This window comes from Bombyx mori, chromosome 8, assembly GCF_030269925.1.
Source record: "Bombyx mori chromosome 8, ASM3026992v2".
NCBI lineage: Eukaryota > Metazoa > Arthropoda > Insecta > Lepidoptera > Bombycidae > Bombyx > Bombyx mori.
In genome coordinates this window covers 7,409,534-7,424,586 of record NC_085114.1, presented here as the reverse complement: position 1 = coordinate 7,424,586, position 15,053 = coordinate 7,409,534, and the positions used below count along the sequence as shown (strand labels likewise).

The 15,053-nt window shown below is 34.5% G+C and overlaps 1 protein-coding gene across 7 annotated transcripts in view; it reads left to right on the top strand.

Moving 5' to 3' along the window:
• The first annotated feature begins 1,986 nt into the window (after window positions 1-1,986).
• LOC101744049 (fibrosin-1-like protein) overlaps window positions 1,987-15,053 on the top strand; it is a 52,366-nt gene continuing 39,299 nt past the window's right edge. For 4 of the 7 annotated variants that reach the window (XM_062669711.1, XM_012695487.4, XM_012695488.4 and 1 more), the window contains exon 1: window positions 1,988-2,654. In XM_062669711.1, coding sequence (XP_062525695.1) covers window positions 2,415-2,654 — 240 coding nt within the window. In that variant the 5' untranslated portion in view covers window positions 1,988-2,414. Of the gene's footprint in view, window positions 2,655-15,053 lie in introns of all 7 variants that reach the window. The other 3 variants (XM_012695490.4, XM_012695489.4, XM_012695486.4) reach the window with 2 other exon arrangements.

The following is a 15,053-nucleotide window of genomic DNA, read 5'->3' as shown; positions in this document are numbered from 1 at the left end:
TCTACCACTGGATCATAATCACAACCCACTGTAAACATCCGCGATAAACTTAGCAGAAGATACATTTCATAAAGCTGAAGTAAGTATTCAGCTACAACTTGCTTCGATGACCTATCTATAGCGGATGAAATGTGTGATATGATGGTGACTCTTATGGCTTGAAAAGTGCCGACCATTTTGTTCGCATTTCTAAGGTGAGTTATGATGTGATTCTTATGGGCTCTCGTAAAATATACAAAGTAACAAATCTTATGTGTGTGTATGTATGTATGTGTACGTAAATACATATATCTTATGTTAAACAGAAGTTTCAGAACGCTTGAGAGAGATAAAGAGAGAGTGCTTTATTGTATACAAAATAAATAAAAATGTAAAACATTAAATACCAAAAAGTACAACGGGCGGTCTTATCGCAAAGAGATATAATATATCACTTTCAGAAAACCATCAGGTGGACAAGAATCACTTTAGGAAACAAATTAAGCGCGGCGTACCTATCGATTGAAAAAATTTTTTATAGCTAAATGTATGGACGTGCTCACAGCCCACCTGGTGCTAAGTGGTTACTGGAGCCCATAGACATCTACAACGTAAATGTGCCACCCACCTTGAGATATGTTCTAAGATCTCAGTATAGTTACAACAGCTGCTCCACCCTTCAGACCGAAACGCATTACTGCCTCACGGCAGAAATAGGCAGGGCGGTGGTACCTACCCGCGCGGACTCACAAGAGGTCCTACCACCAGTAATTACGCAAATTATAATTTTGCGGGTTTGATTTTCATTTCCTACCTAGCTGAGAGCCTTGAGAGGCTATTTCAGCGTAACTTTAACTAGTAGGTGAGCTCACGGGGCTCAAACCTGACGACGTCGCTAACACGAACCCTAGCAAGAGCCGTGCTTCGCAGAATCTACCACCGGATCGGAAAAGCGACCCACTGAGAAGATCCGGCGAGAAACGCAATGGGCTGTGTCTGAGCGTTAATTTACTCGTCGAGCCCTTCGTCGCAAGCGACGGGTTCGACGAGAACGATGACCGGTGCTTAAGGTACCTAAAAGCACCGTTAGTGGATCGGGAGGATCTGAAATGACGTGTTTGGTCGCCCCAAACCTTTGATTCTCGTTAGTTTGTAATGTGCACTTTGGCTAATCCGTAAATGTTTAATAGGTACGTACGATCAGTATCATGTAATTATTACGTAGCGAATCCTTGAACAATAGGCTGTAAAAATACTATATTCGGTGATTTTATTACATACTTATTTAATATTTATATTAAAAGACCTCCAACCGGGCAAAAATTATACAACTTAAATAGGTACGGAAACGTGGTAATAATAAAATTATGTTATCCTATTTTCAATTTAAAATACACTAGTGATACGGTTTAGTTTTGACGATAGATGTAATAAGACTATTAAGTACCTAAATATTTAGTCAATACTCTATTTAATTTATTGTTACACAATATCATTTGTGTTTTAAAAGTATAATGTTTTTAGGAATCTTTCTGAACGAAAACGTCAAATGCGTACGAACTTCACTCACATTTTCGTTTTCAATTCAATTTAACCTCATTTCATAGCACTAGATAACTGTGCCCTATCAGTAGAAGAATTTGTACCTAACGCACTCATGTTTCCTTGTAAATTCTTACACAGTGTGTGCAGCTGGAAACATCTGTGTGTTAAACGACACTGCTTACGACAAAGATTACCAACATAACAACTTTGCAAAAACATTTTATCAAGTTTTACAATTATTTAAACCTTTTAAATATTTAGTGCTATTATGCACATGACCGACAAAATAAGATAATTTCATGTAATTCACATATTAAACTACAAACCTTACAAGAATAGAACAGTTCTGAATTCACGAAATTCACTTTTAGAAAGAGATAACTATATTTGAAAGAACAGTATTCCCGACTGAACGCCACATTACCAATGACGCTCAGTATCACGCAACATCTAAATGTTGGTAGCACTGCTTTAGTTCACCATCGCGACCGCAACGCAGCGTTAGCGTCGTGAAACACCTTTCATTGTATTGACTATTGACTGATTCTGAACACAGAGAATAATGTATAAAGTTAATTTACCATAATATTGTCTTAGTTGTTATTGAAATATGTTGTAAGATACCTTAGTTAAGTGAAATTATGTCTCCGTTTACGTGAATGTGAAAGGAATCAGCCTGTGGAGTGCTACGCGGCCATTTTACTTGCAATGCGGCAACGGTGTACGGTCCGCCATTGGAAACGTCCTGTGTCTTTTTCATGAGTGTAAGATTCGTATTTTGTATAAAATCTTGGTATATAATCAAGGAATAACCATGTGTGATAAAAGTGTAGTGCGGACTTTAGTGTAGTGAAACATGGTGGTCGGGTGATACGAATAATGTGCGAACGATGGAAAACGAAGTGAAGCAGCGCAATCAAAGAAATAGACGAAGGGAGCGGGCACAGCGCATGCAAGCACAGCGAGAGAGTAAAGTTAAGGATGGAGACAGCGGCGAGGATGAGTCTCCGGCACGAGAAAAGCCGCCTCGTCCTCCCGCCAGGAGAAAAAAGTCGAGGGAGCCGCTGGGAGAAGAAGATATCATTGACGGCTTCGCCATAATGGCATTTCGTACCTATGAAGATCTGGAGGTAAGCACTTGACAATCTCAGTAGCCTTGCGACTAATTGTTATGGGTGATTGTCTAAAGTGGGTGAATAATATCCTACCTGGCTTAAATCAGAAAAAATACCAATTTCGATTTGGCAGTGCCCTAGACGTCTGTACTGCACGATTCACACTTTGTTTACATTTCTATACTTAATGACAAATAGTGATAAAATACTAATGTTTGGTCAAATGTAAACTTTAATATACATTGGAGTAATGTAAATGTAAACATACTACTACAGGTATGCATAGCTAATCAGTTAGTAAATAACCTCTTAGTTATTTCGTACAAATCAAGTTTTATATATGTAAATTATCTATCGATAAGGTTAGATTTGATGTAGATTACTTTTTTATTAATATCTCTTTTACAAAAACGTTGGCTCGTAAACGTATAATCGCTTTAAAACGTAGTCTCGGAAGTGCATTGACCCAGTGGATGAACCCTATGAGAAAAAGATACTTGTAAGTGCACGGCTCCTTTATTCCCAATTAAAATTAAAAATACTTTGTATAACGGACAATGTCTTAGCAGTTGATTGCACGATCGTTATGTATAAAGCTTATATGTATATGTATTTATTTTAGTATGTATTGAGCAGCTGACTAGCGACATGAAACGGCGCGCTCTCGGCGAGCGAGACGAAGTCGCGGTCTCCCACAAAGTGTAAATTTGGTCTAAGTGGCTTTCGCTCGTTTGTACTCATTTATCGCGCTGTACTCAAGTGACAATATGTGTAAAGTATGTATCCACGCTGAATCGTGTAATAAAACTACATTCGTAGCTATCAGTGGAGTTATGGCGACAACTTTCCGTTTGTCGCTCGTTAAAGCGGCTCGCGTGTATTAGCCCCAAACAGGTTCCTTGCTCCTATTTAATTTACCACATGCGGTGTGCAACAACACTCATATAATTCCGCCGACAATGGTATATCCAGAATGAATAATTTTGAAAATTACACGTTACCACAAAGATTGCGAAACATATGGCGAATAAGACGAAACATTTTACCTTCAAAATGAACATACGACTACCGGCGGTATTTTGTATGAGAGCATAACAAACAGTAAAACAATAAAAAGTAAATTTAAAAATTACGATCGTGATGCGTCATCAATATGCTATTCCTTAGCTCTTACTAATCGTAACCCAATTTCGTTAGTATTATTATCTAAACTAATTCCGAAAATACACGACGATATTTTCGTTAAGAATAAAAGCAAACAAATTGCTCTGTTGAAATATTAGTTCCACGGTTTATTTGTCTTAGCTGTATTTCAATGTGCCTGCCTAGTTTGTTCAAATAAATTTTTACTGTTGTGCCCAATTCCCACAATCTAAAGTAATAATTTATAACCATAAGAGCTTACATGAAAGTAAATATATTATTCTGGACAAATGTTTAAAAAAGACGAAAGTTTCTCATGTTTGCAGAAGCGAGAATATTGGGAAATACACCTGACTCCTATGAAGATAATCCTATGAACAATAGAAATAACATAATCATGAATCAGTCAATCTCTCTTGCAATTTAACAAAAATGTTCTTATACAAATTAGTCTACTCAAACATTAATATTGAGAGGGTAGTTTCAAAGTACTTAAATATAAATTGTAGTACTTAAATACATGTATTTAAATACAAAATGATCTGGCGCATGCATAAGGTAATGTGTTAAATAGTAATTTTAAAACTAGTTATCTCTTTAATAATTTTAAATTCTACTAAGAAAATATTCAAGTATACATATTTATACCACTCGAGCGTGACGATTTGTCATTTGACGCCTGTGGATTACCGATTACCTCACAGATTACAGCTAAGCTATAACTTTCCCACGGTAAATCGAGTAAAACTACGCGTACAGACGAATTCCAATGCACTGACACATTTCAATACATTGAAGATGTATACTTAAACACTTTATGATTAAAAAATAAAGTTTTGTTTTCTTTAACGCCAATTTAAACTTTAATTCTAATAACCCAACTTTTCTTTCTTTGAGAACTCCTATGACGAAGAAAAACGAGTTCCTAACTTTGTTTATTAAAATAAATAAAAATGAAGCATGCTCAAAACTAATTTGAAAAGTTTGGCAAGGACGTCTACCTACCTGATAGGCGGTCGAGAAAAATTGGTAGTGGCATAAAGAACTTTGAGAAGTTAAAAATATTCTTGAACATTTACGTAGTGAATTCTCGCTATAAATTTTCTTAACGTGATCGCATTGAAACAGCTACTTACTGAAGTATTGAAAGGTTTATAGGTAGTTGAAAAGAGTACTTTACGTATCCGCATTGGTAAAAGTAAGAAATTTAATGGATATTGTATGTTTATCTTCCTGTTTTATACTAACATTGTAAAACAGTAGAACACACGGGTTTGATAAATTATTATGTTTTCGTTACTTTAAAAAATATGTAAAATGTAAAAAGCAAACTTCGCACACAGTAAATATATTTCGCAAATTAAATGCGTCGAAATAATTGAAAAAGCGATTCTATAGCTAAGACAAAAGCATATAAAATTATGTTAAAAATTACTTTTGCACAAATATATCTTCAAATTTCCAAAAATAACACGAAATTCGAAATCACTCGGTTTCGTTGTAAGTGTATTTATCGTTTATACAAAAATCAATATGTCTAGTTTACAACAGGCCGCAAGATAGCCGCCGAGAGCACCGACCTAAAGTCTCGACTATCCCTTATATCCCGACCCCTCGTACCGATCCCTGGAGCTCGATGTTAGCACGTTGTGACATAAATACTTACCAGGGTAAAGTTTAAACCTTGTTTCTCTTTTATTAACACTTGCAGTCCACGCTCCTCGACTTCTAAGCTACTTAAGTTTTCAACACCTGTATTCGAATCTCTACGCTCTCAGCGCTGTACAACGATTGCACCTAACCAATGTTTATCTTGGAATTTGTCGAGAAATTCCTTATTGATTGTTAATGTATGGCTTGGTTTTGAAAGTAATCTTGTGTTTATTGTGTAAAAATAAATTTGTTTAATCGCGGCCAAGAAGTTGTTTTAATAGAACTCGTACTTTTCAACATAAAGTTAATTTCAATAAATTATTAATCTTAAAAACGTAAACTTAAATTAAATACTAAACATGTTTAAATTTATCAATTATGTTCGTTGCTTTATCGTAAAACCAGGGTTGGAAAAATCACGATTTTTATCAAATTAGTTATGATTGTTTCATATGTCTGTGTTGTTTTATATGAATTTTGCATGTTTTGCAATAATATTTCCTTGGTCACGGTCACAAAATGGGAATTTCCGTTTGATTTTCGTACAATTCTAATATTTAACTAGTTGAAAAAAAAACGGATAACCCTGCTTATCACATAATATAAGATTATTATACAAATATTGACACGAAATTATCATTCCGACTTATTAACAGTAATTATTTAATAAACACAACCACAGAAAAAAACTGATATTAAAATCTCAGTCTTAAGTTTTGTTGACCTTACGTTTATTGCGGTAACTGGCTTGATCTTTGATTGTGGCTTGTAACAAATTATTGCGGATCGTAGGTGTTCCGTAAATTGCTGAAATTACCACTGACCGGGAGGACAACCAACAGATACCGTGTACAATAATTGGTCGAATGACGACGACAGAAAATGTTACGTTACTCCAACAATTCGTATATTTTTTTCAATATCATATAGCCGAAAGACGTATGGTTTTTGTTTAAAAAATCCTATAGTTTTAACGAATTTGAAAATTCGTTATAATAACAAAGTTAAATTAACTGGAAAAGTTTACGACCGAGTTCCCGGACGTGATACGACGTAAAGTGGACGAAATATGGAAATATGGCTCTTTTCAGCACCACATAATAGTTTTTATTCATAAAAGTGAACCTAAACAATAACTACTTACACGTTTTTGAAATAACAGTAGGTACTGTATAAGAATTTTGCCTGCCGTTTCTTCTACTTGCCGCCCGGTTTATAATTAATACATAATACAATATCTAAGCTAACATTATATTAATTGTTATTGCCCTTATATTAAAACTTGTTAAAAATAAATACAATAACATCAGAGACTAGCTACTTTGTTTAAATACTAAAATGAACTTTCGATCCAACAAACCCGTGCATTTTATTCTAGTCAATATAAATACTGATTTATATTTAGTATAAAGTAGGTAGTTCGGTATATACTCGGGCATGCGTTCCCTGCCCACTTTCTACCCCACCGTGTACTCAAGTCTAGCCTCTGCATCTGGCATCAATATTTACTTGCCATGTACCTACACTTTACTAACGCAATTCAACCATTGATAAGTCCACAGTAAATGTAGTTATTTAACTTGTAAGTGCGTACTTAACTTAATTGAAAACAATCTTGGTATGCCAAAATTTTTTCCGATTATTGCGACGCATTTCATTTAGTATTTGTAAAATTTTAAAATATAATGATAAGCTATTAGACTAAAGATTTGTTAAAGAACATTTTTTTAGTTTTGAATATTATAAGTAATACAAGAATCACCATACAAACCGTCGTTTCTATAACATGAAGTGTAAAACATAAAACAGATAAAAGAAATAAAATTTGATTCGCATTTTAATGTAAACGTATTATCCGCTCGAGGGGCTCGTTTAAGCGATGTGCCAAGTGTCCCCAAGTGGCAAGAATCGCGACAATCGTCTACGTAAGGGAATATTCGGGCGTCTGTCCGGGTGGCTGTAGGTCGCGGCATATCTCGGCGATCTGCCCACGATCGAACGAGAACTCTCCAACATCGCCATCTAATACTCTAGAGAGGCAAAAGACCTCGCGACTCTCATTCGTAACAGCCGCGCCTACTTTGTCCGCTCTTCAACTCGGTCGAGTGCCACTCTCATCCCTCTTATCAGATTTGTCGTTTTATATCGAAAACTAATACGTATATGTTTAACATACAAGATGCTGACACAATATTTATTGTTTTTTTTTTAATTGAAATTTTCAACGTGAATTACAAATTAATTTAAATTTAAAAGACTTAGAAACAAATAACCAACCTGTAATTAATTATCACTTAACCGACCTCAAGTTTAACTATATACAAAAATTGTAACCATATATGTATTACTGGAATTATTATTTGTTTCTACAAGTCCTTCTCTATATGAAACATATTTGTCTTGATCGTTTATAGATTATCGTCATGAACAAACCGGCTATTAACGTTCACTTCACGATATAATATAAACATTTGTAACGTATTACTCTATTATCGCTAAACACAACACGTCAAGTCAGAACAAATATTTGCTCAGAAGTTGTTTGTACTGCGACGCTGTCGGTTAAACTGAGCCATCATTTATCATAATGGTAGATTTTCGCAGATTTAATTCAGAACTGTTATTACTTTATTAAAGAGGTTGAATTTGCAGTATAACTAATAGTTTTAAACGTGTTTTTTACTTTAAGTTATTAAATAATGATTTCGTCTAGCAAAATAACTGATTAATAATAAATGATTGTGATGTCTGAAATAGATCGGATATATTATTAGAGAGACAGATAATATTATTTAACTAAAATTTTCATCAAATCCCCATACTATATTTTAACAAAAAGTCATGAGCAAAATTTATATTACGGTAGTCTCTCATATTGTTAAATTCAATGAAAGTTTCCGTCGCGCTCCTGCTTCGACGAAATTAAGTACTGTTTGCAAATAATGACCTCGTTACGAGCGCTGCAAGCAAATTAGAAATTATTTCGATTACGCGTTTATTGGTCACGATTTATTCATTACTTCATTCATTTCATTTTATCGCGTAAATCATTCTTGCTGTGTTTGTTTGAGTTACAACAGCCTGCTTTAATGTCTACATATTATTGTTAATCTAAATATAACTTATTGCCGTCTGTTCTGTCTTTATTAAATTTACAAAGGATGAAATTAATCTACACGACTTGTTAGTTAATTCTTACCATTAATACTAAATAGAAGCAAACCATCTATTAATACCAAATATAAATTTTAACTAATATTATAAAATAGATATAAGTGGCGCTTACTTACACCGTGTTTTCATTTGAAATCATGCTTAAGGCTTTCTCTCTCAATGTAAAAAACAACGCAATCCTGCATCCGTTCCTACATTACATGACGTCTAATAAAAAGACTGTAAAGACATAAATTGACGAATAACAAGAAGCCGTATAATCCAAGAGGTAAATTTTTACAAGGAAATCCATCGTTCCAGCGGTGTAGGGGGCGGTACAGGGCGGCTAGGTAATCGTTTTGTGACACGCGACACCCGTTTACAAACATTTCGATTACGTCCCTCATATTTATTTCCATGCACCGCTTTTTTCCACTCAATTACGGTCCGACTCGATGAGAAAAATTGAGTTTTTAGTTTTTTTTTATATATTGCCTAGATGGGTGGACGAGCTCACAGCCCACCTGGTGTTAAGTGGTTACTGGAGCCCATAGACATCTGCGACGTAAATGCGCCGCCCACCTTGAGATATAAGTTCTAAGGTCTCAGTATAGTTACAACGGCTACCCCACCCTTCGAACCGAAACGCATTACTGCTTCACGGCGGAAATAGGCGGGGTGGTGGTACCTACCCGTGCGGACTCCCAAGAGGTCCTACCACCAGTGATTTGCTTAAAACTGATTTACCGCGACTTAACAGAAAGTAATTATATTAAATTGAACAGCTATCCACTTTTATTAAGGTGTTTTATTATTATCACTCCTACGTGGCTCTGCTTTACCTTTTTGCTTTTCTATGAGACCATTGACAACAAAGTATCAGTAGCAAAAAATGAGTACAATAGTCTGTATGATTATTTGTTGTAGGTTTTCTGGCTTACCTGTGTAACAATTAACTACCTATTGGTTACGGGTCTTTGTTAGAGTTTTTGCCATATTTTTTCTACGTGTTTTTTTGTCATACTGTGTATTTTTTTACAAATTTGTGAAGGAACGAAAAAAAAAATTAATATTAAAAAAAAAACCGAACAAAGGTAAAACTCATACTCACTCATTGTGCATTGGAATATCTAAATACTTTGAATAATATTTTTAAGTACCAGCAACATCATACTGTTGTCGATTATTCACTAATTATCCGCCAGTTTATCAACGCTACTAAATTACCCAATATCACTGACCACTTATTACAAAAAAAAGTTTACTGCAGAGATAACGTCCGTCGGTCATATTTGAAGTTAATGTATTGTTCTTATAAATAAACTCGGACTGTTTGATAATATAGTTGCGATGAATAAATAAATTAACTAATATAGCGTTCGTTTGTGTTCGGGTGATTGTATCGTCGTTCTTGCTTTGATACCAGTTTTTTGCTTAATTATTAGTGCCATGAAACACCGTACGAAGGAAAAATATCTAGTATAATAATACTAACAAATAATATTTATTCTGTGAAATTACTGACATTATAATATTCCTATTTCAGTTGAGACGTTATCTGTAGCGAAACACTTATCCTTTCATTTGAAGAGTAGAATAGTTGTTACTCTATTGAAATTGAAACTATTGCCTCATGTATCATGGTAGGTAGGGACAATCATGTTTTTAATTCTATGAGGTACGAGCTTCTCGGATCTACGCTACAAGAAAAGGGAAACCCTTTGATTTTAAGCTATTACATAGCTTTTATCGCGGGCCTTGAGCGCGGCGACCAAATCATGAAATTCCGTAACGAAAAAAACCGTACACCCCTCATTCCGCCTACTATGTAGCTCGCGTTCAACACATTCACACGTTGCGCTTGTGTAGTGTTTGTGAATAAGCGCGTGGCGTGACGTCACACTGCATGCGCATCATGAAAAGTCTGCCCATCTCTCTCTCGCGCGGTCTAGCTTATGAGTGTGAAGGGGACAGTTAAGGTTTTGCTTTTATTAATGTTTAATATAGCGTGGTCTTGATTTATTATTGTTTTAATATTAAATTATCATTGTCTAATTATAATTGCATAAGTTGATAAAAAATGCTATGCAATAGCTTTACCGCGGCAGTTCCCGAGAAATGCTATGCAATAGCTTTACCACGGCAGTTCCCGAGTGCCACACGTTTTTTTTAAATTTGGTTAAGGAATGAATTATCCGAAAACACTGACATTTTCGTTTATTATAATCTAGTTCACTATGCAATCCCGAGAGCGGTAACCCGCTTTAGCTTGTCTGATGACTTAATTAATGACCTACCGTGTCTCCGATAATTAAACAGCTCAGGCAAATTGGAAGTTCACGCTGAAGCCGCTTCTGTCAGATTGAAAACAAAATGCAATTTCGTGAAATCCATCCGTAAGGTTGATTTAAAGTATTTAATTACATTTAAATTGTTTAATGTGTAGCTAACCGTTTGGGTTAAATTCATTTCAATAGAATTAAATTTAAGACTTAATACACGCTTGACAAGAACTCCATTTGGCTTAAAATGAGAGTACTTAAACGAATGAACAACAATCGAAAAAGAATAAAATTTTAGTATCTCTTTTTAGATATTAATAAATAAATAAACCCTTAATCCGAATACTCAGTCGGGTGAGAAGGATAGAGTGAAGAGATTTCGCTACACTTTAGTTACAATGCTGACAAATCGATAGAAATTTGAGCTAAGTTCGATGAGACAACGCACGATCGTATTGTCGAATATTATTATATATTTGCGTATCAATGATTAGGTCAAATCTTTTTATACTCGTATTATGTTAGATTATAAATTAAATGCCTAAAATTTAAAGTTTAATAATTTACTACCGTAATTAAAGTTAAAGTAGTAAAGTAGGTAGCATCGACCAAAGCATCAGCATAATAGAAGTCGTGGCGATGAAGAAATATTTTAACAACTAACTGCAACGTCGAGGGCCTTCTGTTTAACGAGGTAATTGAGCGTGCAGAGAACACGGCTCTTTAGCTTCCATTCTCATTTGCGTACAGCGAATTCGAATTTACTCACCAAAAACATTTTCTTAAATTAGATAACATTTGTGATTGCGCGTGACACGCTGTTTGCAGGTTAACGAGCTCTTGTAAATTTAAAATAAACAAAGCTCAATGATAAATTTATAGTGCTCTACAGTTAATAACATAATTTTAATAACGAACAATATTTTAAGATAATCAGTATTTTTATATAGCTTCAAACAACGGGAACAGAAATTCTGGTTAAATACACATAGCACTAAATCATATTGCATCGAAAAATAATGATAACACGAAAATACGAAATAGATTAAATATTTTGATCTTAAAGTAATTTATTATTCAATTAAGTGCTCAGACAACAGTTCCCTGAGAGAAAACCCGAGACATTAAATAGCTGACAGATTTAGAAGTGACGTCCAAGATAAGCAGTAACCTAGAGGTATAATTAAATAATAAGTTAATCCAACTATACGTTGATGTAAATCCTGAAAAATAAATGACCAGCTTTAAAATAATATTAATGTTAAAAACTAGCCTTTGTAAAAAAAACTGATCCGTTGTTTATATTAAATAATTATCAATCGATCGATGAAAGCAAAGCTCAATAATAAATTCATCATTAAACCAAGTGCACGTTCTCATAACGATAGGTATATAGTAATAAATCATGAGTCTAGTTTAATTGGATACAGTAAAGTAAACAGTTTGTGTTGATTTTGCTTCGATTGCCTATTAATGATGCTTCCAATTAAACTTAAACGGTATCAATGTTGTACTGTTATAAATTAGTACGTTCAACGTAACGCGATTACATTAAATGATCGAGGTTGATCGGTAGCGCTGACTGGCCATCGTTTTGCGCCCTGCCGAGTTGTTGTCCGGTCCTAATTGTTTAATGATGTTTTTGTGTATAAAATTTGAATTTACTGAACGGTTTATTCATCAATGTGATAATTAATTCACCGTCTAAAGCGAGGCCAACATACATTTTAGATAATATCTTAATTTATGCACCAGAATATTTTAACAGATTTGCTTAACTTTTAACTATGACATCGCAATAAAATATTATAAAGAAACAAACGATAATAATGTTGCTATGTTTAGAAAAATATATATTAAAGACTTAAAAAAAAAAAAAAAAGACAAGAATGTGGTAAAATTAAGCCGATTTTACCCTCAGGGACGAATGCTCTTAGAAATATATCTCGCACAATTTCTGTGAATCCACGATAACTTTTTTATGAGACTGAAATGAATTGTATAAAATCTTTTGTGGCAGTCACATAAAGTTCTCGAGAGAATTTTGCTTTCGTCGCAGTTCAGAAGTGATTTGTTCCGTAGAAAATGGAGTTGGCTTTTCGTTTTGACTTTTATTAACCGCTCATAACGAAGAGAAAAAGTAAGTGCTTGTAAGTTTGCGTTACTAAATAAGTTTTATAGCATGCGTTGCATTCTCAAAGAAAATGGACGACACACATTTAAAATTAATTGTAATAAGTAAATAAATGCTTAATAGAATTCCCTAATTTATCGCCTAAATATAAACGTTTTTATTTTGCGTGGTAATCGTGTTTGTATGTAAATTAACTAAGCAGAATTTGAGACTTGATGCATAGTGTTCAAAGAAACAAAAAATACCTTACGATTTTCTGAAGACTGATTTGAAAAAAGTTTTCTTTTTTATTGCCCGTGTAGGCAGACGAGCATACGAACCACCTGATGGTGAGTGGTTACCGTCGCTCGTCGATATCAAAAATGCCAGGGGCAGAGCCAAGCCGCTGCCATTTAACTTGTCAACCCTAAAACGTACAGTTTGTTAACTTGTCAAACCTATAACTTGAAGGGTCCTATGTTCTTCTGCCTAAAATATCAATAATATTTAAGTGAACTTGAAATTTGATTAAATATGTACCAAGATTATACAAAAATATTAGTACCCAATTTTTGTTATCGTTAAAGTCAGAGCTTAGCTTTTTGTCTGGCCCTATCGTAAATGGTTAACATCACACAAGGTACCTACGTGTCTTATTTAAAATTTAATTTATTATAAAGGAACGCTTATGTAACACAGAAAATGAATTAGTTCTAGTGCCCAAATATTAGTTGGTCGCATTGGTTTTTGAAAATGCTCTGTAGATAAACACAGCTGTTCTAGATTGTAGCTATTAAATCGGTTTCGCTGCTGGTTAGTGAGAGGAACGCGGAATGATTCCGTATAATAAATTCCGCAAAGCAGTTCCGGTCCCAAAGGTAAAATAACGCTACGCTCTGTTGAGAGCTCCCAAAATTATAAAGCGAACCAGATTTTACTTTCCAAGTGATTCCATTATACGCTCAAACATTGCTCGAAATACCATCCTCGAGTTTAAAAAAAAACTCGGTAGCTTGCAGAGAAACTCAATGCCAAGATTATAAAAGTCTTTTTACAATAAAAGCTTCAATGTGAAGCAAAATTGGGTTGTGCATTACAGTTGAATTTCTAAAATTGTTGACGGAATGGTGTGATATATCAGCTGTGTACTAAACGTTGTATTTTATTGTAATTCACATTGGGCTTCGGTCACAGTGGCACGTGTACAAGGCACAAGCCGTTATATATTTGATAATGCTAATATTTATCATTTGTTGTTAACTCTGAATGGGCAGCAGTCAAAATAACGGAATGAAATAGGTTTATGTCCACAATCTTTAAAAATTTACAATTCAATATATTGTTCGCGGAAAAGCACTTTATAAAACAAGATATGACCTTATATTACACGTGGCTTTAATGGTCGTACGATTTGTAAAATGGTAAGAAATCACTTGTCGGTTCTAGCGTATGTAAACACTGGATAATTACGTAAGTAGTCCAAATAGAAAGAAATTTAAATTAACATTTAACACATGAAGTCGTGTTTATATTTATGAACAAAAGGTCTTTATGATCGTTGTTAAATCCAACAATTTATTACTTATTGTGTATCCGTGCAGTTGTCAGTGGCAGAGATCGCATAACAGTTATGGTAATTTCCCCACACCCGTCCCGTAGTGCGACAACCCCACAACCATTGTACGCCCCTTCGCACCGGACTGATGAGCTTATTTATGAGTTCATACAAAAATTGTGTCACTAGAATATGCCATTCACGCAATCAAATACAATATAACGCGAAATGACAACGTTTATCGTTTATTTTTTATTTTTAATATGATTCGGTTTTCATTTAATGACGACACTAATTCATTATATATTGTACATGCGCAAAATTACATCCTGAAGGCACGTTAGTAGTAAGTATCAAAGAAAACTCAAAGCTCGTCAGTCGTAAAGCGAAGTAGATTACTTAGGGACTTGTTCAACACATTCTCGACTCTGACGAGTTTCCGAGCACTGTCGGCTAAACGAAGCGCGAAAGTCGGGACTAAGCATGATTAAGTGCCGCCACCGTATCACTAACTT